The sequence below is a fragment of the Sturnira hondurensis genome, unplaced genomic scaffold, assembly GCF_014824575.4.
Source record: "Sturnira hondurensis isolate 20B ecotype Veracruz unplaced genomic scaffold, ASM1482457v3 Scaffold0006413, whole genome shotgun sequence".
Lineage (NCBI taxonomy): Eukaryota > Metazoa > Chordata > Mammalia > Chiroptera > Phyllostomidae > Sturnira > Sturnira hondurensis.
This window is the reverse complement of record NW_028079044.1, coordinates 11,364,421-11,383,711: the sequence shown is the minus strand read 5'-3', so window position 1 is coordinate 11,383,711 and position 19,291 is coordinate 11,364,421. Positions and strand designations below refer to the sequence as shown.

Below are 19,291 nucleotides of genomic sequence, written 5' to 3'. Positions count from 1 at the left end.
GCACTAAATATGTAGATAATGGGTATTTTATTAGGACAAAAAAACCTTGATTTTTCATATTTCTGTAGTTATAAAACAAGAATTCATTCTACCAGAATGCATCATTTATACTTTTCTTATGGTATTTACCATAGGATATAGAATTCTTTAAGACAGGGACTGTGTCATTCACCTTTGTGTAGAGCCAGGTATAGTAGATTATAGGCTGAGAAATATTTGACGGGTAAATCAAAGAAGAAATTTTCTTTAAATTTGCCCTACTCATGAACTCCTCCAACCCAAGTCAAGTTTCCAGACCCAGAAGAGTTGCTCTGAGAAAAGGAGGACCAAACATAGATCTTCAATTAATATGGGTTTTGCCCTAAACTAAGAAAAAGAAAAAAAAAACCTCATAGAACACCTCATTACAGGTCATTTGAGCCTATTAAAATATTCTGCAAACTCCAGCTGGTAATCTGTAATCACTGCTTTATCATATGATGTCCAGTGACAACAAAAAGTAATAGCTTGCCTTGGCTGGTGTGGCCCAGTGAATTGAGTGCCCTCCTGTGAACCAAAGGGTCACTGGTTCAATTCCCAGTCAGGGTATATGCATGGGTTGAGGGAGGCAACTGATCAGTATTTTTCTCAAACATCAATGTTTCTCTCCCTCTCTTTCTTCTTCCCTTTCCCTGTCTCTAAAAAAAGTAATTAAAATGTTTAAAAATAAAATATTAATAAATAAATTTCATTGTGGATGGCACTGGAAATTCATTCTAATTGAGAAATTTTTTAAAAAGCAACATCTTACCCTTCAGAGACATAGGAGTGCATTTCACAAGTTATCATCTAAATGAATAAAAATGCTCAATAAAATTTAGTTACACAAAAACTAGAAAACCATAGCCAAAGGAACCTATTTACAGAGCCAGAAATGGTATTTCAAAATTCAAATTATCAAACCACATATTTAGACTTCTTTGGGGTAAGAAATTCTTATTGTTAAATAGCCAACTTTGTTTTCTGAACTAGAATATTCAAGCAAAAGAACCTTTTAAACTTTATGTTGCTTCCAATCGTTTATCGGTGTACTGCAAGCCAATATTCTACTGCCACCTAAAGTAGAAAAACAGAATTACTACTTACTTATAGTCAACAATGAGAGAAGACGAATGAATCCTCAAAGTATGAGAGAATAAGTCAGATGTTTTCAGTCACTTCTATTCATGTCTCCTAATCTATTTTAAGACCAGATATTTTTCATCCATGTTTTATACTCAAGTTAATTTCCTATTACTTAATATTTGCTATACATTATGCCAAAGTGAATAAGGGTGAAGTTCATTCCAAATTGAGTCAAGTATCAAAATGACACACTGTTATTCATTTGTAGAGACCAATAATAAATTTAAAAGTAACTTACACAATAAAAATCTTTCTATATTATATAATAAATGCAAAAATTCTACTACAAAGACAAGACAATTCAACATTAAAAAGCATTCTGGCCCTGGGGGTTGGCTCAGTTGGTTGGAACACTGTCCTATACACCAAAGGTTGCAGGTTCAGTCTCTGGTTAGGACACATTCCTGGGTTGCGATCCAGGTCCCCAGATGGAGGCAAGCAAGAGGCAACCAATAGATGTTTCTTTCACACATCGATGTTACTCTTCCTTTCTTTCTCCCTCCCTTCTCTGCTCTCTGAAAATAAATAAAATCTTTAAAAAGAAAAGAATCTAAGTAGTAATACAACATTACCCAGAACTAAAAGTCATGTGTCTGCAGACTGAAAGGCCCACAGTAACCTGAAATGAAACAAAATAAAACCACACATCAAAGATAAAGAATAAAGGGAAAATCTTAAAAGCTTCCAAAGAGAGATCACATTAAATGAAATAATGCCTTCAAAATTTTGAGTCGGTTATTTCATAGTCTATAAATATATTTCCAGCCAAACTGGCAATTAAATGTGAGACTAGAATAAAGACAATTTTAAAAAAATTACTTCTTTCTTAAGGAGCTACTTGAGGACATGCTTCAAGATCTGAGAGGAGGCAAAGTAAGCTAAGCAGCAGTGACAAAGTAGAGCTACTACAATGCACATCTTGGCCTGTTCAGGTGATAATTTAATAGTCAATTTAGCCCCAAAGATCAAGTCAAGAAATTTAAAATGAGGTCCCAGTGCAGCCAAATCCTCATCCATGAAAGACATTACCATGACTTTAGTCAACCATATTTAGGACAGAGACTTGAGTGAGAATGGTGAACACACAAAACAGTGCACACATACGAAATTCTGCACCTAAAACCTGTGTAATTTCGTTAACCAGTGTCACCCCACTAAATTCAATAAAAAGACCATGGGGAGAAAAGGGGGGAACTATAATGGAACAACAATAAAAAAATTTTAATGCAAACACAAAAAACTCAAATAAAGTAGAATTACATTTTTTTAAAAAAGAAAAAAATCACCATATTCATGAGAAACCCCGACCTTGGACCAGACATATACAACCAGGGAAAGAAAAATTAGTTGTTTTCCTTTTAGTTTTTTATGCCTTATAAGTAGGCCTTTCCCCTCCTTTTCTCTTTCTTTGTTCATATTGCAGAATGGGCTAGGAACTACTCTAAACTGCCTATGATTTTCTTAAGTTGGCACACAGCACTCCGTGGCCGCCTTTTCAAAATACCAGTAACCACTGGCTTAAGGTCTACATTCACCAGAAACTGTATGACCCACAAGGGCAGGTAATACAACTGTAATGTTTATTACTTTATCCCAAGCACCATGCATGAAATTTACTAAGAATATTTTTGTAGGATATGTATGCACAAAAATATTAATACTGGTTATATCACCTGATGGTACTTGAGTATTTTTACATGTCAAATTTCCATACTTTCTTTAACGCTGTGAAATGTTTATAATAAAAATTAATATGGGAAGTGTTGGGTGGAGACAGAAAAGGGTATAAGGGGCATAAATGGTAATAAAAATACATAATAAAAAAACAAATGAATTTTTTAAACAGGAAAAAAACTACACTAAAAAATGAAAAAAATGAAGGACAACACAAAGAGTTGAATGTTTGCAAAAAAAATTTTTTTTTAGATTTCCGACCAAGATTGAGGCATAAGTAGACACACTGTGTCTCCTCGTACAACTAAAAAAAAAGAACAACAATTAAAAAACAAAAAATAACCAAAACTGACAGAAAATCGAACCATATGGAAGTTCGACTACCAAGGAGTTAAAGAAAGCACATTTATCCACACCGAGAGGAGGGGCAGAGACAAGCAGCTGGGCAGAGAGGACAAGCACAAGGCAGTGGCTGGAGGACCAGGGCAGGCAAGGCAGCAGCGGTTTATGTGTGCAGATAAGCCAGAAGAAACACCTGGGGAGAGGGACAGACTGTACAACCCAGGGCCACAGTGTGGGAAAATAAAGCCTCAAACCACTGATTCAGAACACCTATGGGTGCTCTGGCTGGTGTAGCTCAGTGGACTGAGCATGGGCCTGCGAACCAGAGAATTGCAGTTCGATTCCCAGTCAGGGCACAAGCCTGGGTTACGGGCCAGTTCCCAGCAGGGGACGCACAAGGGGCAACCATACATTGATGTTTCTCTCCCTATCTCCTTCCCTTCCCCTCTAAAGATAAATAAATAAAATCTTAAAGAAAAAAACAAAACACCTATGGGGGTTGAGGCAGTAGGAGAAACTCCCAGCCTCACAGGAGAGTTCATTGGAGAGACCCACAGGGTCCTAGAGCATACACAAGCCCACCCACCTGGGAACCAGCACTAAGAAGGGCCCAATTTGCTTATAGGAAGCGGCAGAAGAAACTGAAATCCGAGAGAGAGCTGAGCAAGCCCCATGGTTTCCTCTCTGACCCCGCCCCCACATACAGCACCACAACCCAGCTACTTGGGTTGCCCCGCCCTGGTAAATACCTAAGGCTCCGCCCCTCACACAACAGGTGCAACCAGACCAGGTCCCCTACCCCCTGAAAAAAAAAAAAAGGCACAAAGAGAAGAATAGCTCAAAGCCCCAGAGCCAACACTTTTAAGAGACCCAAGAGATAGCTAACCTATCAGATGCACAGTTCAAAGCACTGGTGATCAAGATGCTCACAGAACTGGTTGATTTTAGTCACAAATTAGATGAAAAACTGAAGGCTAAATGAAGTGACATGAAGCAAAATGCACACAAAACCAATAGTGATGGGAAGAAAACTGGGACTTAAATCAATGGACTGGAAGAAAGAAACCACCAAACAGAAAAGAATGAAGAAACAAGAATTCAAAAAAATGAGGAGAGGCTTAGGAATCTCCAGGACATCTTTAAACGTTCCAACATCTGAATTGTTAGGGGTACCAGAAGGGGAAGAGGAAGAGCAATAAGTGGGAAACTTATTTGAACAAATAATAAAGGAGAATTTTCCCAATCTGCCAAAGGAAATAGACTTTCAGGAAGTCCAGGAAGCTCAGAGAGTCCCAAAGAAGTTGGACCCAAGAAGGAACACAGCAAGGCACATCATAATTACATTAACTAAGATTAAAATGAAGAGAATTCTAGAAGCAGCAAGAGATAAGGGGACAGTAACCTACAAAGCAGTTCCCATCAGACTGTCAGCTGATTTCTCAAAAGAGACCTTACAGGCAAGAAGGAGCTGGAAAAAAGTATTCCAAGTCATGAAATCCAAAGGCCTACATCCAAGATTGCTCTATCCAGCCAAGCTTTCATTTAGAATGGAAGGGCAGATAAAGTGCTTCTCAGATAAGGTCAAGTTAAAGGAGTTCATCACAACCAAGCCCTTATTATACAAAATGTTAAAGGGATTTAACTAAGAAAAAGAAAGTAAAAAATATGACCAGTAAAACAACAGCAAACTCATAGTTATTAACAACCATACCTAAGACAAAAACAAAAACAAACTAAGCAAACAACCGGAACAGAACTACAGAAATGAAGATCACATGGAGGGTTAGCAACAAGGGAGTGGGAGGAGAAGAAGTGGGGAGAAGGTACAGAGAATAAGTAGCATAGATGGTGGGGAGAAAATAGACAGGGGGAGGGCAAGAATAATATGGGAAATGTAGAAGCTAAAGAACTTATTACACATGGACATGAACTAAAGCAGAAAATGTGGGTGGGAGGGGGTGTGCAGGGTGGAGGGGAATAAAGGGGGGAAATGGGACAACTGTTATAGCATAATCAATAAAATATATTTTAGCCCTGGCTGGTATAGCTCAGTAGATTGAGCATGGGCCTGTGAAACAAAGGGTCACAGGTTCAATTCCCAGTTAGGGCATATGCCTGGGTTGCAGGCCAGGTCCCCAGTAGGGGACACATGAGAGGCAACCACACATTGATGTTTCTCTCCCACTCTTTCTCCTTCCCTTCCCCTCTCTCTAAAAATAAATAAATAAAATATTTTAAAAAAATTGTTGGCGCCCTGGCTGGTGTAGCTCAGTGGACTGAGCACGGGCCTGCAAACCACATGATTGCGGTTTGATTTAGTCAGGGCACATGCCTGGGTTGCAGGCCAGTTCCCAGCAGGGGACTCACAAGAAGCAACCATACACTGATATTTCTCTCCTTCTCCCCTTCCCTTCCCCTCTAAAGATATATAAATAAAATCTTTAAAAAAAAAAGTTGTTGGCTGTCCTAACAACAATGATTTAAAAATAAATAAATAAAATAAAATATATTTTAAAAGATCAAAGAAAAATCTAAAAAATAACAAATAAAAATAAAAGATTTACAATCTTTTTAATTCAGTATCTTTCACGTGACATACCCTAATTTAAAAATATACAAAACTATTACCACAGGTCTTTCCTTTCTACTCAATCTAATTCTCAAAACAATTATAAATTTTTTATGGCTTCAAAAGACAGAACCAGGTGTTTAAAATATGAATACTGTTACAGTATTTTAAGTTATTTTCTTATATAAGCTTAAACCAGTTTTTCTATGTTCACAGTTTTCACTTGATTCTCAGATTCACAATATTACATTTTATATTATCTTATATCTACTAACATAAATTTTATATTCTCTGAATGTGGAAAAAATCCAAATTTAAATTCCATCTCTAAGAACATACACTTAGTGTTACAGAAACATTAAAGTTCATTTTTTATTTACCACAGATTTCATAAGCTTAAAGAACAAGTTAATGAAATCCCTCAAGAGGATGTAATGGCAAATAAGCCCTATTTCTACCTTTTAGATTTTTATCAAGTAACCAACTTCTAAATATAATTTATATATTATATTTTTCCAAATATTAAACACTATGAGTTTTGAATTTTTTCCTGTAAAGGTTCCAAGATTTAGGCTTCGAAAGCCCACAGTATCTCTGTCATAACCTCTCAACTCTATTATTACAGTAGTGACAGCTGCTGCAGACAAGATGTAAATGAATTAGTGTATGGTCATGTTCCAGTCAAACCTTATCTATAAAAATGAGCAGCAGGCCAGATTCATTCCATGGGTCATAGTTTGCTGACACCTGGTATAGAGTGTTACAGCTTCCAGTTTGCCCATACAGAAGTAGTGTAGGTTTTCTCTCTTGCTTATTATTCAATATTTAAATGGCAATCTCCTCATTTAGGCATTATCAATTCATTCACTTATTCTGTAGATTTTTACTAAGTGCCTACTACATGCCAAAAACAGTATTAGGTGTTAGGGATAAAGAATAAAAAACGAGGAATGAAGTCCTGCCCTCTTAACTCTTACATTCCAACAGGAAAATCAACAAATAAATAAGCTAATAAGTACATAAAATACTTTCAGGTAGTGCTAATATGAAGAAACGTAAAGAAAAGTAAATAGAGTGGGAAAGGAAAGGTGAGGCTCTTTGGATCGATCAGGGCAACCTAACAAGAAATCACTTTTAAGTAGAGAATGACTAAAACAAATTAACAATCCATATATCTGAGGGAAGAGCGTGACAGACATATGGAAGAACAAATGCAAGGATCCTGAAGAGATTTAGAAAGCACTTTAAGATGTCTGAATAAAGAAAAGAAGATAAACCTAGGGGGGAAAAAAGAATCACTGGTTGCTGTGCTGAGAATAAACAGGAGGGGGCAGAAATGACCAGGAAGACCAATCCATAAAGTGTTGCATATATTTCTAGACTTCTAATAAAGGATCTCAATATATTTTAATTCAAATTATAGAAAAAAGAAAAATGAAAAATTAACTTTTAATTGAAAGAACTGAATATAAGGATATATCAACAACAGACAAAACAAAATCCAATAAAACTTTTATTAAGTATTTTATTTAATGAAGTTTCAGTGAGGAAACACAAAATTATCACCAACAGAGGGCAGTAGTGAATACAGAACTTAAATGCACAAAAGGCAATCTAACTTCACAGTTAAGATCCTTCTCTAGAATTCTAGTAAACTGGAATTAAAGAGCATACCCACAGGGTTAACAGCATGAGCAAGGAATAGGGAGTATGCGAACACATATCTACAAGAAGTTGAAAATATAAATTGAAGCCCAAAAAAGTAAATAAAAACATAACAGCATTTAAATAGGATGTCATCTCCCTAATTAAACACACTCTCAATTCACAGATTTCACTGCCTCTCAGGAGCTACCAAAAATGAAGCTAGAGTAAATGAATGGCCAGCTTCATTTATCTACTAGCAGATGAAAGATCCACCCTTCTGTGACCAATAGGCAAAGCTAGAGGGGGTCAATGTCCCAGCCAAGCAGGATCAGAGAGCTTCATTCCAAGTGGAAAACAGGCAACAGTACAAATGCCAGCAATCAGTACATTGTACCTCATCACTCAATGTGAAGATTAGAGAGAAACACTGAATCTCGAGGAATACCTGTACCTGAAACACTGTCTATGAATGAATGCAGGCAGCTGGCATGTGTTTCCAATAAGAAGGCTGCTAACATGTGTTTCCACTGCCTATTTCCTGCTGAGAGTTATATACATCCCTTCCTTTTGTTCCTCCCACCACTGCTGTCCCTCTTCATTTTCAGTTTCTTCACAGAACTTAATTTTCTATAGATGACTGAAACGTGGGGCTGGCCACTAAATGACAACTGATATACTACTCCATTTTTATCCTCAGTACATTTCCCTTTGCTTAGACTTCTGCATTTCTTTTTCATTTTCTTTATTTTTTTAGACTCCTACATTTTTATTTAGTCTTTTCTTCACTGCTTTTCTTCTAGCCTGCAGTCTGAATTCAAGATTGCTGAGACTCCACAAAGACAAAAGAAAAAAATGTTTTGACCGCCCGCTGTGATCTAAATGTAAAAATGCACACACCCTCCCCACCTCATATTCATGAGAATGGCTATTATCAACAAAATAAAAATAAAAAACAGAAAATATCAAGTGTTAAAGAGAGGAGTGAAGAAATTAGAACCTCTGTGCACTGTTCGTGGGAATATACTGTCAAACGGTACAGCCATTGTGGAAAACAGTATGGCGGTTCCTCAAAAAATTAAAGAGTTACTACATGACCCAGCAATTCTACCTCTCGGTGTACTATACCCAAAAGAATTGGAAGCTGTGTCTCAAAGAGATACCCGTACTCCTGTGTTCAGGGCTGCATTATTCACAATAGATAAAAAATGAGAGCAACTCAAGTGTCCAATGACAGGCGAACGGATAAGCAAAGTGTGGTATGTACATACAATGTAATATTTCCAGCCTTGAAAGGAAGGAATCTCTGACATATGCTACAACACACATAAATCTTAAAGACATTATGCTGAGTGAAATAAGTCACAAAAAAAGACAAATACTGTGTGACACCCCTTTATATGAAATATTTAGAGTAGTCAAAATCATAGAAACAGAAAGTATAATGGTGGTTGCCAGGGACTATGGGATTGGGGGGAATTACAGGAGTTATTGTTTAATGAGTATGAAGTTTCAGTTTTACAAAATAAAAAGAGAGATATGGGTGGCAGTGATGGATGCAAAACAGGATGAATGTATTTAATATCACTAAATTGTACATTTTAAAATGGTTAATAAATTTTGCTGTGTGTGTTTTACCACAATTTTTTTAAACTGAAAAATAAAAATGTATACTTTGCTTAAGAATAGGAATAAAAATTAGTAGGAATATAAGAATAAAAAGTTGTTTTATTTCTTGCCACCTCCAACAATAATACTACATATTGGGTACCACCATGCTATGGTCAAATTGGACTATTCACCATTTGCTGAATCTGCTCTACATTTTTCTGTCACACCCCTGCTATTTTCTTAACCTAAAATACCCTATATTCTGCCTCTTACTTTAGTCTAAAATACTTTACACTTTCAAGAGCAGCAAAAATGGCATCTCCAAGAGAAACCTGCCAAAAAGAACTAATACCTCTCTTCTGACCACAGTACCTTGTTCGGACCTTCACTTCCAAATACCACAGCATCCTTGAATCATGCCTTTTTGTGTATGATCTCTTTTATTGCAGACAGACTATCTCCACTCAAAGCCCTTTGGTTTTAAAATCATGTTTGTTAGAGGCTGCATGAAATATTGAAAGGATTAAGTACAAGTGGGCAGTTACAAAAGTCATGGGGATGTAAAGCACAGCATAGGGAATATAATCAATAGTATTGTTAATAACTATGTATGGTGCCGAGGGGGGGGATGACTTCATAAATCATATAAATGTGTAATCTGAAACTAATAAAATACTGAATGTCAACTGTAATTGAAAAAAATAAAATCATGTTTGCTTTTTAGGTTACTGTTAAGAGTTAGAGAGAGGTTTACTCTTCAGTGTTGCTTATAAGATTAATGAAAATGGGAATTAGATGTATGAGCCTAAGTCATGTACAGCCTAAGTCAAACCATTAAAGGCTTTCTCCCGTAATACCTCAGACCAGCCGACCATGCAGAGGCTGTGCTGCCAAGCACAGGCAAGTCTTCTGTTCTGCTCCCAACACCAAGAGACCCATGCCTGCTCTTCAAAGTAGAATCACTCAGAAACCTGAAGTATTCCGTCCTCTGGCAGAGGACTGATAGATACCTGGATATTATTCAGCAATGTATTTAAAACAAAATACAGGAGCCCTGGCTGGTGTGGCTCAGTGGATTGAGCATCAGCCAGTAAACCAAAACATCACCAATTTGATTCCTGTTCAGGGCACATGCCTGGATTGCAGGCCAGGTCCCCAGTTCGGGGCGCACAAGAGGCAACAAGCAATTGATGTTTCTCTTCCTCTTTTTCTCCCTCCCTTCCTCTCTAAAAATAAATAAATTCTTAAAAGAAAATATGGGAGAGTTTCCAGGAAACTGCTTCTCTGGGTCTCCTGCAATTTTTACCTCAGAAGAAAACAAAAGTATCAAAAATATGGTCCATCTAGGAATAAGTAGCCGCCAATATTTGGAGATCCTAAGACAATGCCTGCACATGTACTGTTCCTACTTCTTGGCCTGCAGTGCCTCATGTTCACCTCCCCATTGGCCTACCAAACACCTCAAAAAACCAGGTAACACATCCAATTCTCTAGGAACCTTTTCTGACCACTCAAAGAGTACGATTTGATAAAAACAGAAGACATTCACTAGTGATTTATGATATCAATGCAAGTTACTTAGCATGTCTAGGATCACACCTGAAATACTATCACTTATATTTCCATAGTACAATCCATTTACTTTTTGTGAAATAATTGATTTTTCTGTATTCAAATCCTGTAAGCAAAAGCAGTTTAAAAAGGAAAAACAGAACTGCTTTTTTAAAGTATAAGTAGTTTTGAAACAAATAACAAGTGCAAAAGTATAGCAGATGAAATGCTAACACTGACTTTAATCTAAAGTGTGATTTTAGTCTAACTGCTTAGACTCGCTAGGCCTGTTTCCTTTAAAATGAGTGTCCACCATATAAAGTTTTTGCAAGAAACAAATTAAATAAAACGTATAACGTCTAGTACAGTTCCTAACACATAGGAGGCCCACAAAAATCGAAAATCCTTTTTACAGTCTCTCTACACTCTGGCACTAGACACATTCCTATGACTAGATCTGTCTAACCCAGTGTTGTCCAACATGGTGGCCACTGAGCTTTGGAACTGTGGCTAGTCCGAACTGATGTGTGTCCCATGTAAAATATATACCATACTTCAAAAGCCTGGTAAAAAAATAATATAAAAATATCTTACTAATATTGTACATTGACTACATGTAAAGAGATAATACTTCGGATATACCAGGTTAAATAAAACATTAATATTAACTTCACATGTTTCTCTTCACTTTTTTAATGTTGCTACTAGAAAGTTTTTATGTTTAGCTCTCATTACATTTCTATCGGATAAGCTGGCTTATCCTTTGACTTCAAGCTGGTAAATATGTTCTCTTAACTACACATCAGACTACTTGACGGTTTCAATCTGGCCAATGCACCCCTTACCCCGGTTCACTTTAATGCTCCCCACTTCCACGACACGGAGAAGTCTGACGACTTAATCACATTTAATTTTTAAAAGTGTAAAGTCCGCAGATCCGCCGAGGAAACTCGAAATTGTTACCTACACAACAACAGACTCGTATCTACAGAAACACCCAGAGCCCTCTCCCGGTCAGCACTGCTGGAGGCGCTGGGAGCTTGAGCAGAAAGGGTAAGAAAGTGAGAACAGACGAGGGAGCGAGCGCCCAAACTCTGAAGGAGCGTAATGCAGAGCCCAAGGAAAAGAGGTCCAAGGGGAACAGCCCTTCAGCTTCTGGGGAAACAAGTCGGAGAAAGACGGGTAAGGGTTTGGTCTCTGAGACGGAGGCTGCAGGAAGGAACGGTACCTTAAGAATCCCCCTCATCTTCGCCAGAAAGGGTCGGAACTCTTCGGGTGGCACATCGGGATAGATCTGGCTCCGAAGCAGCTCCTCGGTAATACCCGGGTGCCCGTGAAAATCTTTCTGGGCCAGGCCGCTCAGCAACCCACTCAAGAGCTTGCAACTATCAAGCTCGCCCGCCATTGTCACCGGAGGCCCCGCCCCCGAACAGCGGAGCACGGGACTCCACGGCAGCCCGGATGGCCCTAAATAGTCAGGGTAGACGCGGGCGAAAGTGGTAGTGAAGTTGCAGCTGGGACGGATATTGCCAGCTACCAGGTTTGCTCTGCAAAACTCGACCCTTGGGCTGCCACCACTGAGCTATCCATTCAGTTCCAGATCACTTTGCTTCTGCTGATTTCCTTCATTACTCCAGGACCCACTCAAAGGAAAGAACACTTGGTGATCATTTGAGATGGAATTGCCTTCTATAAAAGTGGCAGTTTTAACTTTTGGACAGCTGCATCTCATTCCAGATTTTACCAATCCACCAGCTGAATAGGATCTATCGCTCAGATCTAATATCTGCCTAATCCTTACCTATCCACCTTCTGTCCAAGAAAATATAACTATCCCCTGATAACATAATGTGTTTGCTCGGATTGTTACTTGCCTTTTTATATACATGTAATTAATTGTCTTTCCATCTAGAGCAGTGTCTCTGATCCAATGCTCTTTTCCATAACAAATATCTTGCCAACACCTTTACTGTCCTGAAATGACATGCATAGACAATATAACTACCTACCCACATAATTTAAATAATTCATATTGTTCACCCATAAAAAATGAGGTACAGATACATGCTACAACATGGATGAACCTTAAAAACATGCTAAGTAAAAGAAGTCACATGCAAAAGGACAGCTATTATGTAACCACATTCATATGAAAAGTCCAGAATGGGCAAATCCGCACAGAAGTAGATTGATGATTGCCAGAGACTGGAGAAAGGGCAAATGGGGATGATGGGTACCAGATTTTTTTTGCAGGGGTGATGCAAATGTTCTAGAATTTTAGGTAGTGATTATGATCGTGCAACTTTGTGAATATACTAAAATCCACTGAATTGTACACTTAAGGATGAATTTCACAGAATGTGAATTATTTCTCAATTTAAAAATCAATATAATAACCTAACTATAATTTAGGATAAAAATAATAGGAAAGTAATTCATAATATAGGTATTTCAATGTGTGTTTGGGCACAACTACACTAGGTGATCAAGAGACATATGAAGTAGCCTGTTGCCTGCATGCTTAGGTAGAACCACCTGTGACTTCTACCAATATAAATACAGGTGTGCTGTATTGGTGACTCCAGGGAGGGGAAGGTATAGAGACAGGTTGCTACTGGTAACATGTTCTGAAATGTGACCAAGGGTTGGTAAAGTTCAGAATAAAAAAGCATTCTTCCCTCACTTTACCCAGCAATTGCAAACCAGGAGTGCTTTGTTTATTTTAAAGCCATGCTAAAAATAACTGTATTTATATTTATGTTGCAGTTAGGTTTCAGTTCAAGCATTTATTAAATGCTTGCATTTTTCATATTTTCTTTACAATTTTCTATAGGGGTTTCTGTCACTTCATTGATCTCTAACAACTCTTTATACATTTGGAATATTAATGTTTATCACCTATACTTCAATATTTTCCCTGAACATATATTAAGTCTGTCTGGAAAAAGTCTAGCCATTGTTAGTATAATAAGAACCATTTTTGCAACATCAGTGTAACCTGGCAGCCAAGGAGAGTAGACTGGAATGCACATGTGTGAACAATGACAACTTCACTGTACTAGTCGATGGGGGTGGTAGACGACATTGAGTGAGCACGTGTACTATGTGACCATCACATGCAAAATGACTGAGCAAGTAGAGCAATGAATCTGCATCAAATTTTGCATTAAGCTTGAATATTCCTCCACCAAAACTATTCGGATGATTCAGAGGACTTTCAGGGATGATACAATGAGTGCAGCTCAAATAAAAGCATAGCACAAACATTTCATAGATGGTCAAGGATCTGTTGAAAGGCCTTGTGGGAAGGCCTTTCCTGTTCCAGAAGGCCTGCAACAAGCAAAACACCTGAGAATGTTGGATATGTACAGGCTGCAAACTAAAACCAGCAACTGACCACACAAGAACTAGAAGCTGACCTGGGGATTCCAAAAACGACTGTGTCCAAGATTTTGACACAGGATCTTGGTATGAAATGCATCATGGAAAAATTCATTCTGTGGCTTCTGCTACCAGAGCAGAAGCAACATCGTGCTACAGTTGCTAATGACTTGATTCAAATTGCTACCAATGAACCAGATTTCCTCAAGGAGATCTTAACCAGAGATGAATGGTGGGTCTATGGTTATGATCTGGAAGCAAAGGCCCAGTGATCCCTGGAAGTCACCTGGTTCTCCATGCCTGAAGAAGGTGTGGCAAAGTTGCAGCAAAATCAAGACCATGTTGTGTTTTTTGATTGGGAAGGTGTTGTCCATCACGAGTATACCCCTCCAGGCCAAACAATTAGTAAGGAGTACTACCTCAATATTCTTCCTTAGTTGAGACATGCAACACAACGAAAAAGGCCACAGGTATGGGCAACTGGTAATTGGCAACTTTATCACAACAACATGCTCACTCATGCATCACATCTCTGCGGAGTTTTTTAGAAAAACATCAGATCACCCAGGTGACTCAGTCTCCCAGCAGCCCAGATTTGGTGCCCTGTGACTTCTGGCTTTTCCCAAAACTAAAATCACCTTTGAAAGGAAAGAGATTTCAGACTACCAATGAGACTCAGGAAAATACGATGGGAAAGTTCATGGCAATTCCAACAAAGGTTTTTGCAGAGTGTTCTAAACAGTGGAAGAGACACTGGAAGAACTGTGTGAAGTCCCAAGGTGCCTACTTTGAAGGGGATGGAGGCATCACTGTCCTATGTACAATGTTTTCTGTATCTTCAATAAATGTCTCCATTTTTCACAGTACGTGGCTGGGTACTTTCTGGACAGAACTTGTATAGTTGAATCTATCAACCTGCATAGTAAAAGTCTGGAAATTTATTTACCAAAATGGTTATAGAGTATATCTCTGAGTGACTGAGGATGGTTTATATTTTCTTCTGTCTGGTTACCCAATTTTTCTAAACATCTGCAGTGTACATGTAATAGTGTTGTAAGAAAAAGTTATGTAATGAAAATATAAAATAAGTAGTTGTCCTAAAATCAAACTTCTTTTAATGAAAAGCTTTAAAAGATCATGTGTTCTACATGACCAAGAAAAAGCTATGTATCTTACATAATGTTTCTTAAACATATTTTTAAAGATTTTATTTATTTATTTTTAGAGAGAGCTAGTGGGAGGGAAACATCAATGTGAGAGAGCAATATCTATTGGTTGCCTCTCATAAGTTCCCTGTCCAGGGGCCAAAACCACAACCCAGGCATGTGCCCTGACCAAGAATCAAACTAGTCACCTTTTGCTTTGTGGGATGATGCTCAACTAACTGAGCCACATCAGTCAGAGATTCTTAAATGTTTTGATAGCGTTATATGCTTTCAGAATTTCATAGAAACCTCAGATACTTCTGCCTCAAAATGCAAATATACACCAAATGTAGTTGCAACATCTAGGGGTTAATTTACCTCTCTGAAGTCTTTCTATAAACCTCCTAGTTTTCTATTTGCCCTAAGAACTCCCTCTCAGTACTCCCAGTGCTAATTAATCATCACAGGAAATAAGAGTGTGTGTGTGTCGGGGGGGGGGGGGGGACAGGGAGAGTAATCCTGTACACCACTATCATCGTTTTACTCCTATTCCAATATATGTAATACATGGACATATATTGCCTGAGTGAGCCTACAGCAAGTTCCAAAACACCTGTGATCAATATAAGAAAATCATCTTGCGCCACTAGGGGCTGCTATTGCCCATGTAACTGCTAAGGTTAGTAACAGCCACATTTTTAGAATGCCTTTGAAACAAAAGAATCAGAGAACAAAACTATTAAATCTCAAAACACAACCTGTTTCATCCAACAAACATGGTCACGGGACTATTGAAAGGATTGTTTGCTGAGAGGCAACAGCAAAGAAAAACAACCTTGAAACCTTGGCGCAAAGAGAAACTACAAGGACATAATAGCAGTTCTGTTAAACAGATTTGTTTAACATTCCATTAAACAACTGGTAGCTTCCCCTATTCAATTACCCTTTTATGGCAGACGGGCTGTTTGGTCCCAGGCCAGCAACAAGTGTTTTTTAATGAGGTTTTCTAGATCTGAAAATGTTAAAATTTAAAATGTGAACTGAAATAATGTGCAAACGCAGGGGCCCCAAAATTTTGCGATAAACTCTCCCTGCTCGCAGTCTCTACTCCACCTTTTCCAATTCTGCTTTAATTACCATTCACTCTCCACTCACCCATCTACTCAACAGGTATTAGTTGAGAACTTTGAGCCAGTCATTCTGTCAGGCTCCAGTGGATACAGAATTGAATAAGACAGTCTGCCCTAAAATCTTACTTTCTGGTAAGGGAAAATAATATGTAAATGGACGGTAGCAGAATATGCCAACTAAAATATGCCAATTTGGTATAAGGATTATTTTTGAGCTGAAGGCAACTGAGAAGCAGATACAAGAAAAACTCCATGCCCTCCTATTTGCCTAAAAGTAGGACATAAATTTTCAAAGGTGTCCCTCCTGTTCTGCCTACCAAGAACAAAAGTCAATCCCAAGCAACAACTATAAACCCTTTATCAATGGAAAAGGCACTAATTTAAGTCTTCGTAATAAACCTTACTCATCTTTACTTTTCATTTCCTGGTCACTTCCCCATCATGGGACTTCCTAACACCTTTCTTTCTTTCTTTGGCTGAAGATGGTATATAAATTGGATTTCTAAGCCACCACTTTGTTACTCAGTTTCTCTCTCATTTCAGTAGAGATCTCATGTATATGTGAGGTATACATGTTAGTAAACTTGTTTTTCTTGTTAATCTGTCTTTTGTTATAGGAGTTCCAGCCAAACAGAAGGGTAGAGGGGAAAGTATTTTCTCTTTTATATAAACAAATGATTAAAATACAATGAACTAAGGGTTGTTACTACTTAGTACCTAGAGATAACAGATCTCTTAGTACCTAGAGATAACAGTACCTAGATAACAGATCTCTAGGTACTAAGAGATCTAAGTGGTGGAAGAAAAATGATTTAACTCAGCTTCAGTAGGTCAAAGAGAGGCTTTAACAGTGAATAGAACTGGAAGAGGTAATTGAGAGAATAGGACCTCTGGTTGGCCTTCAAGCTGGACCAGGACAATCATCCCTTTCCCTGTCCTTGGAATATATGTTCTGTTTATCATTTCCACAGTAGGAGTAGATCCAAGGACACAGCCCTGAAAGTGAGGTGATGAGACCATTTTGACAATATACATGACTGAGCCCAGTTAAACCCTCTATATAAACTTTAAGATTCCGGTGGGCAGGTGCAGAGTCTACTTGTCTTGTGACAATACAATACAATACAATACAGTGGGCTCACCCTCTGCTTGTAGGAAGGGGGAGGTTGTACTGGATTCAGATTTCATCCAGGGCACTCCTGAGGTTGCAGTCCAAATAATTGGACACGTTGCATAAAAAATAGCATGTCCCTATGTATGGGGCATTAAAAACAGTAGTGTGTTGAGGTACACTGTAATGGGTTTAGAAACATTATCCTAACCCTGGCTGGTGTAGCTCAGTGGATTGAGCACGGGCCTGAGAAGCAGATGATCACAGTTCGATTCCCAGTCAGGGCACATGCCTGGGTTGCAGGCCAGTTCCCAGCAGGGGACACACGAGAGGCAACCATACATTGATACTTCTCTCCTTCCCTTCCCCTCTAAAGATAAATAAGTTAATTAATTAAAAAAAGAAACATTATCCTAAAATATGGCACTGTGGCATATTAAATAGTTGAAGGAACATGCAAAACAAAATTTTAGAGATGACAGGTGCAAGAACTCTCTGACCTCCCCCTTCTCTCCTAAAACAGGTCATAAGACCCTCACATGGAAGGGGCCCTAAAGAGCATTCCTAGGTCCAAAGACAGGGATGCCAAGAGTAATCTGAATAAGCAGGCCTAAGTTTTCCCAGATTACTACTTTTAGCTCATATTTGTGTCCAATTACATTTTCCCACAACTTTCCACTCATCAAATCTAGCATTAAAATGCTGAAGTTTAACCATTTTCCAGCTGTGCATTTCCTTATCAAGGCTCCCATGTCACATAAAATTTACACTAAATAAATCTGTATGCTTTTCTCTTGTTAATATATATCTTTTGAAACAGAGCATCAGGCAAGAACCTAGAAGGATAGAAGAAAAAAAGATACTTTCCTGCTCTACAGTAGCAAATGTGGAACCACTTCCAGGAGTACAGGGTTATAAACCTGAAAGGATAAACAAGGCCTGGGTCATATTTCACTCATAATGCCCATTTTCATATTAGGTCGCTGAGGAGTTACTGAAGGGTTTTAATCAGGCAAATAATAACATTAGGCCTGAGTTTTAAAATATTCCTCTGTGGTATTATACAGAAAAACGTACCAGAGGAATTGGGGTAAGCCCAAAGCAAAACTATCACAGTAATCAAATAGACAATGATGTGAGTCTAAGGCAGTGGCACTTTGGAGAATATATTCTTGCTATAAAAAGGTAAAATAAGCAGGCTGTGGATAAGGGGGCAAAACAAACGGACGTATTTCATATGCTTGTTGTATTAAGAGAGCTAAAACATGTAAAGGGTTTAACACTGGGCCCAACTGAATGCTTAGACTCCTCGAAAGTCAGTGGCTCTGTTAAGTCCAAGAAACAAGTGTTAGACCTGACCGAGGTGGCTGTTAGCTGGGCTCAGTTAGCTGGGCTGTTAGCTGGGCATAGCTCCGCAAAGGGAAAGGTCACCGGTTCAATTCCTGGTAAAGGCACATGCCAGGGTTGTAGGTTCAGCGTGTAGAAGAGCAATCTTTAAAAAAGTACAATTAAAAGGAATCTAGTGTAAAACCAAGAGGTTATACTAACTAGCAAGGCAGTTCCACTTCGGCAGGCAACCACAGCTCCAAAACTTCAAGATTCTCTAGTATTGCCCAGGGCTGCAGATTCCATCCCCAGTCAGGGCACATAAAAGAATCAACCGATGATTCTTATACGTGAATAAGGGGAACAATAAAGAAGTGGAACAATAAATCGGTGTTTCTCTCTCATCAACAAATTTTTTAAAGATTCTCTAGTAGTTAACAAGGGTGCATTTAAAACTGTAACTACCACTTGGTCTCGATCAGTGGGAGACAATCAACCCCAAGCCTTCAAGCGGAGAAAACCAGACACACCTCCCAAATCTCTCTCTTCCCCGTCCCTTTCAAAATAAATAAAATACAAAAATATGTGACCAGACATTAAACGCCACAGAATACATTTAGTTAAGGGACCTCACAGCCGGGGA

The 19,291-nt window shown here is 38.4% G+C and overlaps 1 protein-coding gene across 1 annotated transcript in view; it reads right to left on the bottom strand.

The window, feature by feature from the left end:
• COMMD1 (copper metabolism domain containing 1) overlaps window positions 1–11,996 on the bottom strand; it is an 89,879-nt gene extending 77,883 nt beyond the window's left edge. Inside the window, exon 1 of the mRNA XM_037048012.1 lies at window positions 11,784–11,996. Coding sequence (XP_036903907.1) covers window positions 11,784–11,960 — 177 coding nt within the window. The 5' untranslated portion in view covers window positions 11,961–11,996. The remainder of the gene's footprint in view (window positions 1–11,783) is intronic.
• Window positions 11,997–19,291: the final 7,295 nt, after the last annotated feature.